The sequence below is a fragment of the Pseudozyma hubeiensis genome (genome assembly GCF_000403515.1).
Source record: "Pseudozyma hubeiensis SY62 DNA, scaffold: PHS58, whole genome shotgun sequence".
In the NCBI taxonomy this organism is placed as follows: Eukaryota; Fungi; Basidiomycota; class Ustilaginomycetes; order Ustilaginales; family Ustilaginaceae; genus Pseudozyma; species Pseudozyma hubeiensis.
In genome coordinates, this window is record NW_012133840.1 from 603,328 (window position 1) to 624,359 (window position 21,032).

Here is a 21,032-nt window from a genome sequence, read left to right on the forward strand (position 1 = left end):
GCGTTCAGAGCCAAATCCTCGGTGTTACTGTGCGCTGTAGACTGATTTGGCTGGACCCCTTCACTGGGACTGGCTCCGCCGCGTGGTAGGTCTTCTTGAAGCTTTGGACGAGTGTGTCTGCCCGCTCTTGAGCCCATAGTGTGATCTCTGATCGGATGTCGATACTGAGTGTCCATGAGTTTCAAATTCTCCAGTCTTTTTGTCGTCGTTTTGAGCCGGAGCGAAGCTGGAGCTAGTCAGGCCGGACTCGGCATGCTGGAGTAGCTGCAAGTACCAGCGACGTCGACCCGCAGGAGTCGGCGGAAATGCCCCGGCAGTTTCCTCTGGCCTGATCAACATGTCGTTACGAGAGTCGAAGATCGAGCGTTGCTCAGCATGTTTTATTTGTGGGGTGATTGGGAATGAGAGAGGGCTCTCGCCTCGGCGTGAAGTGCTGGCGATCGAAGGAAGTCCACGCGAGTCCGGCACAAGGCTTCGCTGACCAGCAAGCTCGTCTTTCGTCAATGAATCGCTTGGGATAGCCTGAGAAGAATTGCTGCCCTTGACGGCCAGAGATCTCGAACGTTCGAGGGATGAGGCAGTGATCAAGGCGAGAGGATGTCCAATTGGGCGTCGTTCGCCAAGGAAGTTGGCGTCTGGTCCCAGATGTCCCGTTCCTTGTGAGTATTCTGGGTCTGGAACGAGCCGAAATTTGACTGCTCTCAAAGTTTGTAACACGATGCTCGATGTTGCCCTCAAACGTTGCGGTACCACGTAGACCGTGCCAAATCGTACTGTTGGAACTACTTGAAGCGGTCTGACAATGGCAATCGGAGTCAGCACAGAATGACCAAAGGCGTCTGTCGAAGCCGTGTATTGAATACGGTCAAGGATGGGAGAGGCGCCTCCGTCGAAATCGTATGTCTTCAACTTGATTGTATTGTGCCCCGGATGGAATGCTTCGAAGACCGGAGCCTGGAACCATGGCTCAGGCCCGGTCGACGCATCAACTGGGGCCAGCATCAATGCATAGGAGTTGAAAAGGGCTTCGCCTGTTGGTGTATCAAATTGCAACATGTACCGACGAGCGGCTGCGAGAAACGTGGCAAGCGCATGTGATCTGGTCGCCGGGTATGTCTCGATCGCTCGCTCTTGGCTGTAGACGGCTATCTCACGATCTATCGTGCTTGGATTGAACCCGAGGCGCTCCACATCGGCAAAGACGGGCCATTTGTAGACTTCAGGAAACTCGTCAAGCCAGACTTTGTCACTGAATCGTCGATGTCGAACCCAGACTTTGTAAAAGTCGGGACCATTAGGGTCAGAGGCGGAGTCGTAGGGGCCTCTGATGATGTGCTTGAGCTCCAGCCAAGTGAGAAAGACTGTCGGCTGAAGAACTTTGACGGCCTGCATGAATATGGCTACATCCGGATTGAATCGGCCCATAGGATTGTTGGGCATCACGTCGGCGATCCTGACATAGACTGTCGGAGTGAAGGTCGTGCCATCGAAGGAGTTGACAAAGCTAGGATGTCGCCGCAGCAGAGAAGGGGAGGAAATGCTTCCCTGAGAAAGCAGTTGTCGGATGCCGGCGAGCCTCAGAAATCGATTTGTCGACGCATAGATGCCTTGCAGCTTGTAGTATGCGTCTCTCGACAAAAGTCGATAGTCTCGATTGGGCATTGGAATACCAAAGTTGGGGTCGCGGAACCCGAACTGTGCGGCAAAGCTTGATTTCGAGTGGGCAAAGCGCCCCTGTGTCACGCTAGAGCTTGTCTGTTGATCCTCATCTACACTCCAAGCCATCGAAGCTGCCGTGCAGAGGAAGGCGATCGAACCAAGGAGATGGCGTCTCATCCATACTCGCATTTCGAGGTGCGGCTTAGATGGACATGGTAGAGACAAGCAGGGCTTAGATTCGAGCGTCACTCACAGAACTTGACGCAAAATGAGGACCTTTGAAAAACAATGAAGGAAAAGCTTCCCGGTTGCTGCATCGTCAACCGCGCAACCGGTGGGACATCCTCTGACAACCAGGCGGAACAACTTCCGGGTGGCGTTGTAAAGTCTCCCTGATACGGTCACGGCATTCAACAGTCATGATGGCAACGTGCTAGAAAGGCTCAGGACCCAACATCCAGGCGACTTGGTAGGTATATAATCCTGTGCAACGTCTTTGGCCGAGAGCGTTGGCCTTGTTTGACGTGTGGGATTTTCTTTGGCTTGCTAAGAAACACGGAAATCGGAAGAAAGATTTCAGAATGCTTTGCATCCATCACTTGCCTCATCCTCGTTACTTTCTTCTTCCGCCTCATTCTCACCCACATCAGGCAAGCACGCCGTCTACGAGACTCTGCGCAGGATGGAGGTTGATCAGCTGGACGTCGCTGCTCCGTCGAGCTCGCGATCGGACTCGAAACTATCGACTCTGCAACCAACTGCGCACCGCGACCGCTTCTTGCATCTTCAGACCTCGGCTCGATTCGCCGGTGCTTCCAATCCGACGGCCCAATTGGATAGTATATTGGCCCTGCTGGAAGCGTACAAGGATTCAGCCGCCCTTCCTTCATTGCTGCTACACGATTGGGACATCTTTCTTGCCCTCGAGACTCGTTTGGCTGCTGCGACAAGTCCACTCTCACCCGACTCGCTGCGAGCCATATTCGAGCTGCACAAGGATGCAAGTGCTTATTTGACGTCGGTGACCCTCATCAAGAGATACTTAGGTCTTCTGGTCACATACTTTTCACAGCTTTATCGTGTGGACGATCCCCTCTCCGCTCTGCATACCTCTGAAAGTGCATCCCCGAGCTCGACAACAGATCCCGCTGTAAAGTGGACAAGTCTCGACTCATGTCCGCTCATCAACGTACAGCACTCGACGTACGAACCATCATCTCTGCCGCCACTCGCACGAGACACCGCGGGAGCAGCCGCATGGGAGGCAGTATGCGGCCTCGAAGCGACGCGCTGGCGGATTCGAGAGGCCTACACGCGCTACGCCTACCAGCTGCTCGAGAGCCAAGATGTCTGGAAACTCTACCTCGCTTTCGAAGAAGCCGTGCTCGCCTCCAACTTGGCTGATCGCGAGCAGCAACTCGAAGCCATCCGCCATGTCTATCTCGCCCGACTCAAAGTTCCGCACATTGCCATCGATATTACATTCCAGGCTTTCTCGAGCTTCGTCACTCAATACCTGCCGCCGCAGCAATACGAAGACGAAATGTCAGCTGCGAACGTGCTCGTCGCCGAGTCGAAAGCCATCGTGCGGCAGAGGGAACAGCATGAAGATGCTTTGACTTCGTTGTTACGGAGCGGAAAGCTTCATGCTCCCGGATCAAGGCACGATCTCGATAGCTTTGCTGCGATTTGCAAACCTTACCTCCGATGGCAGTGCGGTCGCGCCACACGAGCTGTGCGATCCAAGGACAAGGCAGCTGCTCAGACGGAGCTCGACCTTACTTGTGCCCTCTTCGATAGGCTCATCCCGCACTTTGGTTTGCACCCTCCAACTACCTACAAGCACGAGCTCGTCTACTACTCGGACGACGTAAGCGGCTCCGAGCGCTATTCCCGACAACTCAAACGTCTCAGCCACGAAGAGCGTGAGGCGCGTACTCAGCAGGAGCAGCAGCTGTGCACGGAACGGCTTTCGTTGGCCGAAGATCTGTGGCTCGACTACATCTCGGTGCTCACATCTTCACCTCGTCCGGACGCTTCGCTCACCATGGATGTGTGCGCGCGAGCGGTGCAATGTCTCCCAACAACGACCAGCTTGTATTGCATGCTGATGCGCAACTCGGCGCGCTTCCGACGTTCGCGCCCTCAGATCGAGCAATTCTTCGAAAAGGTCATTACCCCCGGTGCGCTGGATCTCAAAGCTTCAGAGCTGACGGATCTCTGTCTGACACGTATCGACTGCGAGCGCGAGCTGGCTAGCTTTGATTTGGCTGTCAAAGCAGGTGCGGGATTCGATGTGGATCCGTCACAAGACATGGAAAAGTTCACCGAGATCTATGCGCTGTTGAGCTACTCTTTGGGTAAGCTGGCTGAGCTGGGTGACGATCAGCGCGATCCGAGCTTGCGTCTCGAGAAGGCGACTGTCAACTGGGTGGAAAGAGCTGTGTTTGCAATGGGCGGTCCGACGTCGGAAGGTGGGGCAGGGTTGAACGAGCTCGCAGAGTCGGTGTGGCAGACGGCTGTGGTGCAGCAACCTGATAACGCGCGCGTGTATCACGAAGCCGCCGGATACTGGACGCGGCGTTTCGATGCGAGGAAAGCACGTGGATGGTTCAAGGCTAGTGTGTCGAAGCTGGAACGCAGGCAGGCGCAGGAGTCGACGCAAGAGTATCAGGCGCTGTTGCAGGACTGGGTGCAGTTCGAGCACCAGCATGGGTCTATCGAGGAGATTGAGTATGCGGAAGCAAAGGCTAGAGCGGAACGAAAGCGTGCATTGGAGGCTTGGTACGCGCAGTATTCTCAGTACGCGTACTCAGCCGAGGCTGGAGCTGAGTCTCAGCCTTCTGCACACACGAACGGCGATGGAAGCACGGCGATGCAAGTGGAAGTGCCGTCCAATCACATCGAGCATACGAGTGCTGGAAAGAGGAAAGCGGACGACGATTCGGAAGAGGCCGAATTGCAGATCGCGGACGCAACCATGTCGGTACGTCCCGAGAACGCAGCTGTTACTGCCGACACAAGCATCGAGCAACCCAAAAAGACACGTACTCACGACGCCGATACTGCACAGTCTCGCGATCGCGAGCACTGTTCCGTACTGATCTCCGATCTTGATCCCGCCACCGATGCTTCGGCGATACGACACCTGTTGCGTGGATGTGGACGTATTATCGAGCTGACGGGTCCGACGGTCCTCACCTCCTCCGAGGGCAGATCATCCGCAGCCGCGCTCGTCGAATTTGCCGACGCGACCGGCGCATCATCCGCACTCACGCGCCACAACAAGCTCATCGATTCAAGCCCGGTCTCGATCCACATCGGATGGAAGTGCACACTCTTTGTCACCAACTTTCCCGAGGACTGGGAGGACTCGTCGGTCAGATCCGCCTTCTCACCCTACGGCCTCGTCTTCACCGTTCGATGGCCTAGCAAGCGATTCAGTGCAAAACGACGATTTTGCTACGTCCAGTACACGACGCCCGAGTCAGCCGCGGCGGCGGTGGCCGCATTGGATAAGACCGAAGTCGCGCCTGGACGAAAACTCAACGTTGCACTTTCCGATCCAAGTCGAAGGAAGCAGAGGAGTGATGCGCAGGAGGATGGGAAGGAGCTGTTCGTGTCCGGATTCCCGCGCAACATCAGCGAGGACGAGCTCAAGGTGTACTTTGAGGCGTACGGCAGCGTCAAGGGTGTCAGGTTGTTGAGGAATGCAGACGGAGGGTTGAGGGGGATTGGGTTTGTGGATTTCGAGACGCAGTTGGAGGCGGCGAGGGCGATGAAGGAGTTGAACTCGACTAAGTGGAGAGGCAAGACGATTTCCGTTACCATCGCCGACAGCAGATCGCACGTGGAGAGGAAGGAGGGGGCGGAGGAGAAGAGGAAGAAGAGTGTGAGGGTGGATGGGTTGCCGATAGATGCTCAGGAGGCGTTGATCCAGCAGGCGGTGGAGAGGGAGGTGGGGTTGGGGAGTGTTAAGCAGGTCGCGTGGAAAGCGGATGGTACGGGTGGCAGGGCGACGGTGGAGTTTTGGAATGAGAAGGATGCGGGCAAGGCGGTGTTGGTGGGAGGGGCGGGGGGTGTTAGGTATGGGGAGAGGGTGTTGAGTGTCACCGCGGTGGAGGAGGGAGGTGCTGCGGGGGATGCGCCCAAGACACAAGTTGCAACAGAGACGACGGGTAGCGGTCAGGGAGAGGCAGCGCCAGCGGCCTTGGCGTTCATGCCGAGATCGTCGAGAGGCGGAAGGGGAAGGGGTAGGGGAAGAGCGTTCGGGCTTGCGCATTCGGCTCATACCAGCGGTCAAAGTCAACAGCAAGAGGGAGGTGCGCCAGCGTCGCAGGCACACCCTGGTGAGGATATGGATGTAGAGCCTGCCAGCAGCGAGCAGCTAACCGGCCAGGATCGCTTTCGAGCCATGTTGCAACGTCGATCGTGAGGCGAACGAGCTGTCAAGGATTACGTGTCGTTAATGCATTGACGGGACGTCTCCCCATCGATATCCTTGTCTTCTCATCTGCCGTGAGCGCGTGTGGCGTGGCAAGTATCTCAAGTCCCGCTGACTAAAGCAGACACACTTCGTTTGTCCGAGCCATATGAAATGAGAAACATTGTCGGCATTGTCCATTGCTGCATACATCGCCTCTACACGGCCACAGCCACACCACCTTTCCTGGAATCACTCGCAGCCCAAACCTTCTGCCACCTCTTGCCCTGACCCTCCACCGCGACTGCCTGCACCTCTGCAATCCCCAGATCAATATCGATCCAGCTCACCTCGTGCCCTCTGCCGAGCAACCCGCTCAACACCTTGTCGCTGTAGCCAGTCTCGACGCTCAACTGCGTCGGCAGCAGCTGATGGTGCAGCCTCGGAGCCTCGATCGCCTGACTCAAGTCCATACCCCAAAGGTAAAAGTTGAAGATCGTCTGCAGAACCGAGCTGAAAATCCGACTTCCACCACTTCCACCCAACACCAACTCGACCTCTCCTTCGGCGGACTCGACGATCGTAGGACACGTCGACGAGAGCGGTCTTTTGCCGGCTTCAGGGTAGTTGAAGGGAGAAGGCGCGAGACCGAAGGCGTTAGGTACGCCAGGCGTGGAGGTGTCGTCCATCTCGTCGTTGAGGATGATTCCGGTGGAAGGATCCATGACGCGTGAACCAAAGATGAGGTTGACGGTGGAGGTGACCGCGATGGCCATGCCGTTCTGGTCGACGATGGAGAGATGCATGGTTCCGTGATCGTCAATAATGTCGAATTTGGGGTGGTAGTAGTCGAGCGGATGGGTCTTGTCGTCGGTGATGTTGGGTACGATCGAGAGAGCTTCCGAGAGGGTCGGGATTTGGGAGATGCGATCGAGGTCGGCGCCAGACATGAAGGATGGATCGGCGAGCTCGGTTCGTTGACCGAATCCGAATTTGAGCGCTTCGACGAATCGGTGCATGTTGAGAGACGTGATCTGTCCAACCGAGGTGAAGTCGGGGACGAGGGAGAGGATGTTGAGAACGGACAGCAGGATAGGTCCAGAGGTGGGAGCGTGGGTGGTGAAAACCTTCTTGCCCAACCATGAACCTTCGAGAGCGGGTCGAACGACCACTTTGTAGTCGTGCAGATCTTGCATGGTGAGGATGCCGCCGTGCGCCTGCGTCGTGTCGACCATAGCTTGCGCGATTGCGCCCGTGTAAAAGACATCCGGACCGTGATCCGCGATCTTCTGCAACGTCTTTGCATAAGCGGTGCGGTGGAATGTGTCGCCTTCCTTCTTGACCTCGCCGGTGCTTTCATCGATGAAGATGTCCCTCCAAACAGCATCATCCTTCATGAACCCGCCAAAGTAGGCCAACCTCCTCGCCAGCTCCTTGCTCACTCTGGCAGATTTTGCCAGCTCAACCGATGGCTCCACCAACCTCTTCCACGACAGCCTTCCGTATCGCTTGTGAAGCTCTTGTAAGCCGCGCAGTTCACCAGGAACGCCTACGGCCAGTCCGCCGAACTGGGCCTTGGGCACACGACCGACGTACATCGTCTTGTTGGCCGCAGCCGGAGCTGTTTCTCTGAAATCGATGGTGGTATGTTCCACACACCCTGAGTTGGACTTGCCCCCTTTGCCGAAACAAGGAGTGGGATCGCGAACGATCATGAATCCTCCACCGCCGATACCCGAGCTGAACATGTTGAGCACCCCCACGCAGAACGTCGAAGCTACAGCAGCATCTGCAGCCGTTCCCTTGTCCAAGAGCACATCCATACCGATCTTGCTGCAAAGCTCGTTCTCGGTTGCTACGCCCGCCTTGCGACCTGTTGCGAGCACGGCTGGATGACGTCGTCCGCGTGGGTCGGAGCCTGGTGGAGGGTTCGTGGGTAGAGACGGATCGGTGGAGGAAGGTGGGTCGTCGAACTCTCCGAGAAGGTTTTTGAGGACGATGGATGTGGTGATGGCGAAGGTGAAGATGGCCAAGAGGACGAGGATGGAGTTGCAGATGGTTTTGGATCTAGATTTGGACGATGATGGTGGCGGAAGAAGGTGTGATGAGCGATGTCGGTGAGGTGGGAGGAGCGGAGATGATTCTGTTGGTGTCGGCATGGTTGCTGCAGAGATCTGGCCATCGTTGGAGACGACTTCTTCTTGAATGGGTTCGATGGATCCTGCTTCGGAGGTGGTAGTGGAGCGAAGACTCGAAGGTCTGTGGGAGGGTCTTGCGGATGCCATAGCGAGGCCGGAACACGGCCAAGTAGCCGTAGGAAGGGGAACGAATCGTGGACTGGCTCTATAGATGGATGATGGAGGAGGAGGGAAAGACAAGGAAAGGTAATCGGCAGCGCAGTTGCATTGCCGTCGTCGGACTCTGTTATCCGCCGGCGATTCCGATATCGACTGAGCCAGACCAACAGGTTGATGATTCCGAATCCGGAAGTATGTTAAGCCAGCCAAACAATCACTCGATTCCTGTCGGGAAAATCATGATCGAACGACGACGGTGGAAATCGGGATTTCGGTCGGCGGCACTCTGCGAAGAAATCTCGACGCTCGTGCCATCATCCTTTCTGCACTCTGCACTCTGCACTCTCCGCTCTAGTCCTTTGCTCTTCCATCATCGTCTCATCTCCCACGACATCCGCACAATGATCGCTCTTCGTACAGCTCAACGCAGTCTCCTCGCCTCATCCCGACGCTTCGCCTCTTCGCAAGCTGGTGCCATCGTCGAAGAAACCGCCTCGACGGCACGTGCTGCCGCCAAGGAAAACATCGCGGAAGCAAAGGGTGCCATCAAGCATGCCGAAGGTAGCGTCAAGGGTGCCGCTCAACAAGCAAAAGCATCCATCCCTTCTCCACCTCCTCAGCCCATCGTCGTCGGTAGCCCAACCATCCGTCGTCCCGTAGGCTCAGTAAGGGGAGGCGTGCTCGGATTTCTGTTCGGCTTCGGTATCGCGTCCGCCTACGGATACTACTACTTGCTCAAGGAGTACAACGCTGCTTCCAATTTGATGCTTGCCAGTGTTGAAGAGCTGCAGGGTTCCACGGAAAAGGTAAGCAATCAAGAGCCATGACAACCAAGAAGCAAGAGTCCAACTGACCGACATTCTGACCCTTTGCTGAACAACAGATCACCGGTCACTTGCAGAGGCTCAACAAACTCGAGGCAGACCTCAAATCACTCACCTCGCAATCCGCCTCCAAGGCCGAATACGAGAAGAACAGACTCGAGATGAAGAGGATCGTCGACGGCATTCACGACGAAGTGCTCGACGTTAAAAAGCAGCTCCTCGACCTTCCTCGTCCCACAAAGTACATGCAGTAGATCGCTAGCTCCAATCATGAACTCTTCTCTACTCTGAAAGCACGATCAATTGCAAAGCCTCTCCATGCCATTTGAGCGCATCCCGCTTACGACTGTTCTCCATCAAAACACAACAACACCCACCATGGACCCATCCTTTCCCACCTCCAGCACCATCCCCTCGCGACCGATCAACCTCGTGCTCAGATCGACAATCACTTCGCTCGAAGGGTTGTGCTCCCTCTCAGGGCTGCTACCAGCCCCATCTCGCTTGGTTGCACCCTGCTGTCGTCCCATCGCGTCGCTTCTTGCGCCGCTGAAACCGCCGCTACCCTTGAACTCTGCACACGTGCCACGATCCAACTCCATCCCACGATCGTCCTGTCCCGCACTGAGCGTGCTGTCAAAGTGATTTTCGAATGAGAACGCTGCTGCCCCGGATTTGGTCGCTTTGGTAGGTTTGCTTGTCGCCTTGCTGGCATCGGCAGTGACACCCGCTGTCAAGCCGTCTTGCGCGGCTTGGGGGGACACTCTCCACGGGCACCGATTGTATCGTTGAAACAGAGCATCTCCAGGTACGTTGGTGTGGCAGATGACCTTTTCCAATCGCGCCTGTCCCGTAGCGGCAGCATCGTACGCCTCAGCGATCGACGGCATGCGCAGTGTGTTTGTTGAGAAAAGCAAGTCGATGCCCAGGTCAAAGTAGTTGTAGAAGAAAGCAGAATCGTCCATGTCGTGCGAACCAGATAGCGAGTCGTCGTTCGAGCTGCCGTTCGGAGAGGCGCGGTCTCTGCCTCCACGTCCGTTGGCGTGTCCGGCAGCAGTACCATGGATACGCATACGGTCGTCTTCCTTGTAGAATATGCGCTGCGGTTGTCCCAGATCGCACATTGCGTCTTGCGGCGTGGTGACTCCGAGTAGCAGTTCGACGATATGCGACGTCGCTTGTACGTTGGAAGGGTCCATTGGAGGTGAAGTGGCCTGAGAGGCGCCATTCTTGGCAAAGCGCAAGGACACAGTTCGTCCAGGCGCAATCTCGGCTTCTAGGAGGGTAGGACATCGGACCTGAATGGCGTCGACGTCGAGCGCCGCGCGATCGCGTTCGCTGTTGAGCTGTTGATAGTCGCCCACGGCTGCGGTAGGCGAAAGTGTGTTTTTGGAAGACCTTGATCCTGGTCGAGCTGCTTCACTGGGTGTACTGAGCGTCGGAACGGCCAAAACATCTTCCGGATGATGTGGATCCGCGCCCGCAAATATGTGCATCGCCGAGACTGGTTGGTGCTTATCAACATCCGCATCCTTTGCTGCGTTCGACTTGAGCGCGAAGCAAAACGCTACACCAGGGTAAGTGAGTACGAATTCGTTGCGCTTCTCGTTCGCTGCCTCGATCTTGCTGCCGGAACCAGATGCAACGAGGCTGTCGGGGGAGCTGAAGGAGGAATCTGGCCGTCCCGGGTATGTTGGACCGAGAATCTGATGCAGCGTGGAGCGGTTGAGAGCGACGGAGGGTGACCTCGCGGATCCCTTTGAGAAGATGAGCTTGCCATTGTAGATGAGATTGACGGGACGATGACTAGGTTCGGACGTTGCTGCTGAGGCGGCTGCCGTGAAAATGGGCTGCGGAGCGCCTACTTGCTGCGAATCTAGATTCTCAAGAGTGATCATGACGAGACGCTGCGTAAGGCCATCGAAGATGAGGTGTAGGTTGGGCTGTATGACCACGACGATGGGCGAAAGCCTCGGCGCACCGTCTTCATACGTGATGTTGATCTGAGGGTAAAGGGACTGATTGGATCGAAGGTAGTTGAGGACATGCCAGAGAGAGTGGCCTAGCTTGAATGGACCGAGGGCGTAGGAGGGGCGCAAAACAAGATCGAGACGCGGTCCGCCGAAGGACGAAGAGCGAAGACGAGTGTCTCCGACAGCCGAAGACGGCGACGATGCGTAGACGGGACTCGACATTGGTTGGCGGCTACGATTGTCGCGGGAGGGAATCGCTGACGCTTCAAGGCGATACAGAGTCGAAGCGGTGCTATCGTTATTCGGACTTTCGCCGAAGGATGATGCTACGACGGATGCTCCGACGAAAGTGCTCGGGGATGATCGTTGGAATGAGACAAGAGAGGGAGTGTACTAGTACTCTCAACGCACCGACGCAATGCTACAGTATGCGGCTCGAGTGGCATGCGGAGCGGATGGCCAGGGCGCGCCTGCCAATTCAGGGTCCAACTTTGAAAGGAGCCGGATGTGCTGCTCGAGCTGAGCTGCCAGATAGGGACGCGTCTGTGCGTGACTTTTGAACCTGTGTAGTCCCTTTCGGTCAATCAAGGGTCCTGCCTGCATCTCTCTTTTTTCTAAACATGTCCAAACACGCTCGTCTCCACCACAACACCGTATCACGGCGCATCGATTGTCGATCACAAACAGCGGCTCGGTTCATCGGCAGTGTATGGCGACTCATATAGCCCCGATGCCATCGTCAATATGAAGGTCAAGGTCAAATCGTGGAATGCCGTAGCGTATTGGCGTAAGTTTGCAATCGGCCTCGTCTTCTCCGACCCGCTACGGGAAAACAGCGCTAACACGACTTCCATTGCACCCAAATCGATCGCTTGCTCTTGCAGTATGGGATGTCAAGGATCCAGACGATATTTGCGGCATCTGCCAGAGCAACTTTGATGGCTGCTGCGCAAGTTGCAAGGAGCCGGGCGACAGCTGTCCGCTGCGTGAGTACACGTTTCAGACGTGCCCGCAATAGCACACGTCTGCTTCAACGATCACTGCTACCTTATGCTGAGAGGCTGTCTGTTTAATTCGTTAACAGTGTTTGGCAAGTGCAGTCACGAGTTCCACCTTCATTGCATCATGAAGTGGCTCCAAGACAACGACGGATGTCCATCGTGTCGTCGACCGTGGGGTAAGTCCGAACCGGTCAGAGTGTAGATAACGCCGGAGCTTCCACTGACGTTCACGCTCACGTTGACTCTTGCTCACACGACAGAGGAGGTTGAAGGTACCACGATCGGCTCGGTGATTGCCGCCAGGAACGCTGCTGAGACAACGTGATGTATACCGTCAAATCCCCCTTCAACGATGATAAACTGTATACCCAGGGGCTTCCACCTTCATCGCCGACAAAAGCTGACCGGTAGCTGTAAGATATATCTTCTTCGCAACACGCCGAACTGCACGCCGTTTGCAGAGCAAGTTCGTGTCACTCAAGACCCGGAGAAGCAACGTGTCGCAAAGCCACACCGCCCAGCAGCGACAGCAGCAGCGGCAGTTGTGAATGCGAAGGCAGAATATTGCGGAGAATGTGGGCTGTTAGGTCTAGATGGTCCACATATCAGAATATAAAGTTCTCGATCCAATACAGCTCTGCTTGTTAGGATGGAGTCGAGTTGTGCCTCGGCAACGGTATGCCAAGTGAGGACCTGCTGATCCGCCGCTCGGTCTCGACAGGTTGCAATATGAGTCAGCTTGTGGAAGGATTTCTGAGGATTCTGCACGAGGAATACTATCCGATTGGCGAGTCGATTGTGCGCCGTCGAATAGGCTGCGATTCCGGAAAAGAGATGACGTCGTTTGACAGCCACTCCGGTCACCCCACAAACAGGGTCGCATACCACGGCACCCTACACAGAGCGAAACTCGCTTATGGTCGCGACAACGTGTCACGGACTATGCGCAGTTGAATCATTTTTCTTATTTTTTCGGACTCCTCCACTTGGCACGGCCCACTCAGCGGAGAACATTCAGAGCAGCGATCCGATGACACGGTGCAGGTGAGAACGTCACTCGAAAGCACGGTCAGGCCTGTGAAAGCTGTCGCTGCTTATTATTGCTCGATTTGGATTGAGGACCAAACGGAGAAAGAATCTGAGATGAGCAAGGCGGAGGGAGCAGTAGGAGAATGAGGTTGTTGAATAACAAGCGCGGTCGACAGGGTGCCGAACAGGGTGCGGACGGCGGGGGAAAAGCATCTCTCATATTCCGAATCACAGTTTAGGTGCTGCTGGCTGTGCTGTTCGTGATTGATGCGGCGTGACGAAGAGGCGAGAGTGAGCAGATTGTACGCTTGTAAAGGGCAAAGTCTGGTCCGTGAGCGAGCGTGAGTGAGTGAGTGAGCAACAGTCGGACAAGTGAGAGTGGGCTCAACTGGCACAGTGAGCCATTCGAATGGTGGTGACGAAATGTGCAGCTCCAATGATGCTCATTCACTCCGCCACTCCGTCTCCGTCTCTGTCACGTCACATTCCGCAGTCTGCTGCCTTCTCGCTCTGCCTGCCTGTCCTTTGGCCCCTGCCACGTTGCCTCTTCCTCCATCCGCTCTTTAAGCTTCGACTTGTCTCTGCTTGTTGTCTTTCCCGACCATCCACCATCATACCCGGGCTCGCACATCGATACCATACTGGCTCAGCGCTTTCAACCTCTTCACGAAGTCTTGACATCTTTTCCGCATCGACATCTGTTCCCCACGAACACCCAACACCATCATCATGGTCAAGGCTAGCTTCATCTCTGCTGGCTTGCTCGCGCTATGCATCGCCCTTGCCACCGCTCCCCAGCCTGTGGCCGGCGACTGGCTTCAGGACTTTACCAAGGGCGGAAGCAAAGCCTTTGACTCGGCCTTCAAAACCTGGTCCGAGTGAGTATTTTTCAGCACTATGATGTTGATCCCAACTAGTAACGCGAATTCTGACATCTCGGCTCCCTTCTTGTTCCCACTCTTCTTGTATTGGCTGCAGATCTGATCTCCGCACTTACCTCCTCGACCGAGGCATCATTGCTCCTTACACCACTGGCGAGCAACTCCGCCAGATGGCCGTGCAGGACTACGACAAGCTCCTCTCGTCGGCTTCCTCGGGCAATGCTGCCGCCAAGACGGCCGCTTCTTCGCAGCTGAGCGCCGCCTCGAGCGCCGCGTCGTCCGTCTCGTCTGCTGTAAGCTTCTACGCCGCCCAAGCCAGCAAATCGGCCTCGAGCGTAGCACTTACCGATCTCTACTATCCCGTGTCCAAATCCGCCGCCTCGGTCGGTTCACAGGCTTCCGTCTACGCCGCTTCCGCCTCGGCTTCCGCCACTAGCCTGGGCAAGGATGCTCAGGCTTCGGCTTCCAGCGTTAGCAAGAATGCTCCCGGCGCCTCGGACGTCTCCAAGAGCGCCAAGAGCGCCGCATCGCAGGCCAGCAAGTCGGGCAACTCTGCCTACAACGCCGCTTCCAAGTCCGGCAGCTCGGCCTACGCTCAGGCTTCGCAGGCGGTGAACCGTGCGATCGACGATAGCACCGACTACGTCTACTCGACCTGGAACGACAACGACCTGCGATCCTTCCTCGAGTCGCACGGCATCATCAAGACAAAGACCCAGGCAACTCGCGACGAGCTGCTCACCAAGATGCGTGACGCCTACACCACCACCGTCAACGCCCCCTACGAGGCCTACTCGAACAGCTACCTTCACAACTGGCTCGTCGACCACGGCATCATCAAGTCGCCCGCCGAAAAGACGCGCGACGAGTACCTTGCACTCGCCAAGGACTACTACACCACGGGCACCGAAAACGTCTACGACACGTGGAAGGAGTCGGATCTGCGCAGCTGGCTGATCAAGAACAACGTGATCAAGTCGGACTACCAGGCCAAGCGCGACGACTACCTCGACCTGGTTCGCAAGAACTACAACACGGCCGAGAGCGAGGTCTGGTCGAGCTGGACCGACAGCGACTTGCGCAGCTGGCTCATCCAGAACGGCTACATGAAGTCGGACGCGCAGGCCAAGCGAGACGAGCTGATCAAGCAGGCTCAGAAGCACGGCAATGAGATCAACAAGGAGGCCAAGGAGTACATCTCTTGGAGCGACGCCCGTCTGCGCGAGTACCTGCGCAGCAGCGGCATGCCCCTCGAGGCCATCCCCAAGAAGCGCGACCAGCTGCTGCGCGAGATGCGCGCCCGATACACGGGTCACCGCGGCATTTTCAGCTACATTAAGGATGGCGTTCGCCAGGCCTACTTTGGCGTCCAGGACATCCTCGGCAAGGGCGAACAGGGCGCTGCTCACGCCAGCGTCAGCGCTTCGTCTGCTGCGAGCGCTGCTTCGGCTTCGGCTGCCAGTGCCACCGCTCGTGCCAAGGACGAGTTCTAATCTTCCGCGCTACGACGGCACTAAGACTTCCCATTTGTAAATTCCTCTCCCGCGTTGCTGTGAATGGCGGCTTCAAGAAGCCTCCCCTTTTTGTAATGACACCAGCAGCATGCTGTTGGAACTTTTTGAAATGTCAATCAATACCAAGTCTCGCTTTCACCAGATCGGCAATGCATGTGGCTGTCTGTGATATCGGATCATGATTGCATGGCGAAGTGTCTTGTGCCTGTTCCAACGTTGCGGTCGCAGGTGCGCAACGTGACGTTACAGGGTCGCTCACGTTTTCAAGCTTGGCGGAAGTCGGAGAACCCTGCTTCGTTTTTTTGGAGACACATGGAAGAAACACGGTGCGTCTGTGCGTTGCTACCGTTAGCCAACACCATCATTGCTCTAGATCTTCTTCCACCACAACACCATTCTCTGGTGTGTGTCATTACTGGAACGCACCTTGGAGGTACTTGCTCTCTCCATCTTCTCATCATCAACCTTCAAGCCCATCGAAACAGGAAGCAATGCCGCCCAAACCGCGCACCACCATCCCGCGTCCGCCCCCCTCTTCCTCCTCAACCACCGCAAATCGAACCCCGCAATCCACTCAACCCACCGCGCCCACCACCAAACGCAAGCGATACATCCACTCACCCCTGACCCTCATCACAATCCTCCTCTTGCACTCCATCCTCCACATCCTCGCCTTCATCTTGCTCACCGAACCGTGTCTCAACCCGTCCTACACGACACGCTTCCGCGACAAGCTCGACTACTTTTCGCTGTTGACCGCCAACCCGTCTGCGATTCCGGTGGGGGAGTGGAGGGAGAGGTTTACGTCTGCTGGAATTCGGGCCTTGTTCGGAGTCGGGGTGGTGCAGGTGTGGTTTACCGCGAGAATGTGCGGATACTTCGAGCGGAGTGAACTGGTATACGGGAGGTTGGTTAGAGCCTTGAAGGAGCAGAGGGAGGCTGGGAAAAAGGTCGGAGTAGATACGAGATTCGCCCAAGAAACCAAAGCCGATGAAGAGGAGGAGGAGAAGGTCGGCAGCTTCATCCGCCAACTCGAATCTGTCTCTTTAACCCTCCTAGCCACCCCCTTCCTCTCCATCCTTGTCTTCACGCTCCTCATCCTTCTTGGTGCACCTCTCACCCACTTCAAACAAACCGCCCTCGTCTCCTTCCACCTAACCCTACTTCTCCTCCTCCCTCCACTCCACATCCTAGGCCTCCCCTCCGACAACCCGTCATCCGCATCATCGAACCACTGGAAATCCCTCCTCACCCTCTCGCCCTCCCCTCCCCACCTCCTCCCCCTCTTCTACCAACCCCTCTTCTCGCTCGCCACAACGTTCCTCGCAACAGCCGTCCTCGCGCTCGACTGGAACGTCTCTTACCAGACCTACCCTTTCCCCCTCCTCGTCGGCAGTCTCATCGGTCTAGTCGTAGGGAACTTGTACACTGTCATCATCATCATTCGCGGTTAAAACAATGGCATTATGGACGCAACTTTTCCTCCGCGCTTCCAATCCTTCAGTTTGATTTACAAGCCTGAACTAGCACTCCCTGCACCTCCCCTTCCGCTCCTCCTCATCTCCGACCCACTCGCCACACTCGCAGGCGGCAGAGCCAAACTCTCCATCTCTTCTCCCTCATCCCTCGTCATCTCCCTCCTCAACGACCTGCTCGACACAGGTGATCGTTTCGGACTCGTCACCGCCTGTTCCTTCTCCTTCTCCTCCTTCTCCTGCTGCTCTTCCTTGTCATGCTTTCTGGACGGGAACAAATGCGGATGGGACGTAGGTCCCGGATTGCCCATACCCTCTCCCTTTGGCGCGGTAAAGTTGGAGAAAAACGCCCCGATCTTCGACATACCATCCCTGATCCCCAACCCACCTCTTCTCTCCTCCTCATCACTGTCCGCTTCCGAATCATCATCATCCAGGCTGTACACTCGTGCATCTCGACTCATCTCCTTTCCAGACGACGATCCGTTGTACGTCCGAGATCGCTTCGAAAACGCCTGTGCACCATCTTCGTTGATCGGTCCCGACCGATGACGCGAATTCCGCTCGTGCGACGAATCGGCAATGTCGAGCCACTGCACGGACGACGCATTTCGACCCATCTCTTTCGACTCGTCCGCATCCTTCCCGAATCGCGTTGCTTTGAGGATCGGACTGCTGCTGATGCTCGAAGAAGGTTTGAATGGCGCGGCCAATCCTGCACCCGCCGACGAGGAACGCGGGAAGTACTTTTCCTTGGCCTTGTCTTTAGATTTGCCCTTGTCGTCGATGCGGCTCATGGTGCGGAAGCTCGAGGCTGGACTCAGCTTGTGCGAGAGACGCGGCGACGCTGGTTCTGAGATCATCACTCGTGGTCCAGTCGATGACTCTGATGTCGTCCTCGTCGGCGCTCCCGCCCCCTGAGGGGTTTTACCATCATCGATCACCTCTTGTTCTTCGTCCGAAGCTTCTTCCTCGGAATCTCTGCTCGTCGTCGACTTCCTGCGCCCCGACAAGCCAATCTGTCCCACCAGCACCTTCTTGCGCAGATTGCCGCGTTTCGACGCTGTGCTACCGGTGCGTCTTGCTGTAGGCGCTGGTTTGTAAGACGTCTCTCCCTGAGATGTCGATCGGGCAGGCGACGAGATGTCGTGCTGTGTATCTTGCGCGCTGGTGCTGCCTTCCGGCACGGACGAATCCTGTGGACCGGCAGGACGACCACCTGCGTTTTCGCTGTGAGCCGCACTGATCACAGCGGGTGCATGATCGACATCGGTGTTTGTGTCCCGTTCTCGACCATCTTCGCCTTCGGTCTCTGCCGCACCAGCTCGCCACGCCCTCGTCGACGAATCTTGTTGCTTCTTCGGGCCTCGACGATCCTGAGCCCACGACATGGCACCGTACATCAAATTGAGGCGATCCTCGCGTTCCTGCGCTGTCTCCTCCTTGGGTGCTTCCGCTTTGACGTAGTGCTTCTTGTTCTTGGTCGGCCACCATTTGTGCACCTTGTTCTCGAGCAGCCTCGAAATGGTCTCGGAAGAGGTCCAAGAGGTGTGCTCGTCGTGCCCCAAGAAGCAAGCAAGCTCGTCCTGATTCTGACGCACCCAGTCTTGGGCAGGTGTCTCTGACGCTTCGAGTGCGTCTCGCTCGCTGTCGGTGAGAGGGATGACCTCCACCTCCGGATCGTCCGAGTAGCTCTTCTGGTTCTCGAGCACGAGATTGTGACCTTCGACCCAGCTGCGTACCTTTGGCCAGTCCTTGTCGGTCTTCTCGGTGGTGGTACCGCCGTGTTCGTGATGCAAGTGCGCTTGGCCCTCGCGGTCCTCTCGACAGGCCTCATCCTCGTCATCGGCTGTGACACGGCCGCAGATGATATCGCGGTCCATGGGTGCCTCGCCGAGGTCCTGCTCCTCTTTGGACGCACGCTGTCTCTCCTGCTCTTCGATGGACTGTCTTTTGCTCCTTTCGCGAGCCTGCCTCTCTTCCTTCTTGGCACGCATCCTTTCGCGGTATCGACGCATCTCGACACAGTCGTCTCCGAGATAGTCGGCGGCAGGGTTCGAGTCCTCATCGCTGCCCTCCCAGTCTTCGATGCCGTCAATGTCGCTGCAGCGCCGCCTTCTTTGTGCTGCCTTGCTCTGGGGACTGTGCTTTGCATCGGCATCGTCGTCGCCATGCTTTTCGTTCCAATCACCAGCAAGGCTACCTTCGGCCTTTTCAAGATCTCGCTCTGTGCGCGTGTTGAGCAGGCCGACGAAGCCAGGGTCTCTATCTTGACTGCTAGTGGCGGAATCGGCTGCGGCTGTGGCCGAATTTTCGTCGTTGCTATCCTCTCTACGAAGCTCGTCCTCGCGATAGCCGCCGATGGCGCCGCGTCCGATGAGTGCGAGTTGCTGAGCCGACATCTTGTCGGCGCTGATGTCGTCGTAGTTGATGACGATGTCGTCGCCCGTCTTGACGCGACGAACGCGATTCATCCAGCTGGGCTCGTCGTCTCGCATGGAAGGGTTGCGACTCCACGTGCGCGTCAAAGTGTGAGCTCGTCGACGTGCGTTCTTGCCGAAAGCAAAAAATGGAATCGTGAAGCCATGGACGATAATGGAGCAGAGGACAAAGAAGAAGACAATGGGTTGGATAGTGAGTGCCAGCACGTCGTTGCTGGTCTGTGGCGGCTCAGCAACCTCTTCTGGCATGAGTGTACGACCCAGTGTTGCGATGAAGATGGCACCGACGCCGATGGGGCCGAAGTGACCGCAGAAGATGGCTTCTCGGAAGGTCTTGATGTCTGGAATGAATTTCCAGAGGGCCAAGATGATGGGGATGCGCTTTGTGAGCAGCACACAGATGCTGAGAACGATGAGCCTCCATAAGGAGAGACCGATTTCGGCGTCAACAAAGTCGTGCCACGGGATGAGAGCGCCAATGTAGATGAAGGTGGCAATGTTGAACAGCAGATCGACAATGTTGGAAAAGTTGGAGTCTTCGGTCTGTTTTGTGAACCAACCGTCCCAGGCGAATGCGGTACCACATGCGAAAGCGGCGAGGAGGTCGTCTGAGCCGAGCAAGACGTTGACACCCATACTGGCGATGGCGAGTGAGATGTATTGGGCGACGAAAGATTCACGATCGATGAGCTTGTTGCGTTCGGAGAAGCGCAGGAACTTGCGAGCGAGGTAGCCGATCAAAGCACCGAGGATAGTACCGAGGATGATCTCGTAGGCCCAAGTCTCGTAGAACCATTTACCAACTGCATAGCCCGTGTTGTCGCGATTCTGTGTGAGGTAGAGGGCGAGGTAGAGGAAGGGAAAAGCGGCACCGTCGTTGCATCCGGACTCGCACATGAGCATGTGACGAACGTGGGCGGGGACGTGTTTCTCGGCCCATGGACCACCGACGACGGCTTGAGCCAAGATAGGATCGGTGGGGGATACGCAGGCGGCGACGACGAGCGAGTTGAGAAAGTCGAGACCGGGAACGAGCGCATAGATGAAGCAAGCGGTGATGAGCCAGCCCCAAGCCATGACGGGACCGAGGAGAATGGCGATGGACTTCCAGTGACGCAAAAGATACTTTTTGGGTAGCTCGACACCGATGGCAAAGACGGAGAGAGCGATGGTGACGCGCATGATCTCGAGGGTGATCTCGTCGGTGTGGACGCCTCCGGGAGTGATGCCATCTTCGCCTCCCCACTTTGAGGGATTAAAGAGACCGATGGCGACGGGACCGACAATGATACCGAATGCAGCCGCGATGGGAGCTTCGCCGAGGTAGAGGCGCTCTTTGATGAAGAGGGAGAGGTAGGAAAAGATGCAGATGAAGAGGCCAAGCCCGACATAGACGATGTGAACAGGGGTGACCTCGAAAGGTTTGAAACCTCCGTGCGTCTCGACCATGTTGACGAAGGAAGAGGCTTATCGGTGGTAGAGAAGGGAGCGACTCGATGTCGGGCCTTGAAGGCT

At 56.4% G+C, this 21,032-nt stretch overlaps 8 protein-coding genes across 8 annotated transcripts; 4 read left to right on the forward strand and 4 right to left on the reverse strand.

Annotated features, from left to right (window-relative positions):
• Nucleotides 1-60: 60 nt before the first annotated feature.
• On the reverse strand, nucleotides 61-1,848 carry PHSY_006368 (hypothetical protein; the record flags this gene model as incomplete). The annotated part of the gene is made up of 1 exon (XM_012336970.1): nucleotides 61-1,848. One exon carries the CDS (start codon nucleotides 1,846-1,848, stop codon nucleotides 61-63), a length of 1,788 nt encoding a protein of 595 aa, XP_012192360.1.
• A 493-nt stretch (nucleotides 1,849-2,341) lies between these two features.
• PHSY_006369 (polyadenylate-binding protein) lies at nucleotides 2,342-6,094 on the forward strand (the record flags this gene model as incomplete). Its single annotated transcript, XM_012336971.1, has 1 exon — nucleotides 2,342-6,094. The coding sequence occupies one exon, from the start codon at nucleotides 2,342-2,344 to the stop codon at nucleotides 6,092-6,094; it is 3,753 nt and encodes a 1,250-aa protein (XP_012192361.1).
• Nucleotides 6,095-6,300: 206 nt separating this feature from the next.
• PHSY_006370 (hypothetical protein) lies at nucleotides 6,301-8,367 on the reverse strand (the record flags this gene model as incomplete). The annotated part of the gene is made up of 1 exon (XM_012336972.1): nucleotides 6,301-8,367. The coding sequence occupies one exon, from the start codon at nucleotides 8,365-8,367 to the stop codon at nucleotides 6,301-6,303; it is 2,067 nt and encodes a 688-aa protein (XP_012192362.1).
• Nucleotides 8,368-8,438: 71 nt separating this feature from the next.
• Nucleotides 8,439-9,457, forward strand: PHSY_006371 (hypothetical protein; the record flags this gene model as incomplete). The annotated part of the gene is made up of 2 exons (XM_012336973.1): nucleotides 8,439-9,185; nucleotides 9,263-9,457. 2 exons carry the CDS (start codon nucleotides 8,439-8,441, stop codon nucleotides 9,455-9,457), a joined length of 942 nt encoding a protein of 313 aa, XP_012192363.1.
• A 102-nt stretch (nucleotides 9,458-9,559) lies between these two features.
• Nucleotides 9,560-11,398, reverse strand: PHSY_006372 (isoleucyl-tRNA synthetase; the record flags this gene model as incomplete). The annotated part of the gene is made up of 1 exon (XM_012336974.1): nucleotides 9,560-11,398. The coding sequence occupies one exon, from the start codon at nucleotides 11,396-11,398 to the stop codon at nucleotides 9,560-9,562; it is 1,839 nt and encodes a 612-aa protein (XP_012192364.1).
• A 929-nt stretch (nucleotides 11,399-12,327) lies between these two features.
• Nucleotides 12,328-15,580, forward strand: PHSY_006373 (hypothetical protein; the record flags this gene model as incomplete). Its single annotated transcript, XM_012336975.1, has 2 exons — nucleotides 12,328-12,353; nucleotides 14,185-15,580. 2 exons carry the CDS (start codon nucleotides 12,328-12,330, stop codon nucleotides 15,578-15,580), a joined length of 1,422 nt encoding a protein of 473 aa, XP_012192365.1.
• Nucleotides 15,581-16,092: 512 nt separating this feature from the next.
• On the forward strand, nucleotides 16,093-17,055 carry PHSY_006374 (glycosylphosphatidylinositol anchor biosynthesis protein 11; the record flags this gene model as incomplete). The annotated part of the gene is made up of 1 exon (XM_012336976.1): nucleotides 16,093-17,055. The coding sequence occupies one exon, from the start codon at nucleotides 16,093-16,095 to the stop codon at nucleotides 17,053-17,055; it is 963 nt and encodes a 320-aa protein (XP_012192366.1).
• Nucleotides 17,056-17,111: 56 nt separating this feature from the next.
• Nucleotides 17,112-20,966, reverse strand: PHSY_006375 (hypothetical protein; the record flags this gene model as incomplete). Its single annotated transcript, XM_012336977.1, has 1 exon — nucleotides 17,112-20,966. One exon carries the CDS (start codon nucleotides 20,964-20,966, stop codon nucleotides 17,112-17,114), a length of 3,855 nt encoding a protein of 1,284 aa, XP_012192367.1.
• Nucleotides 20,967-21,032: the final 66 nt, after the last annotated feature.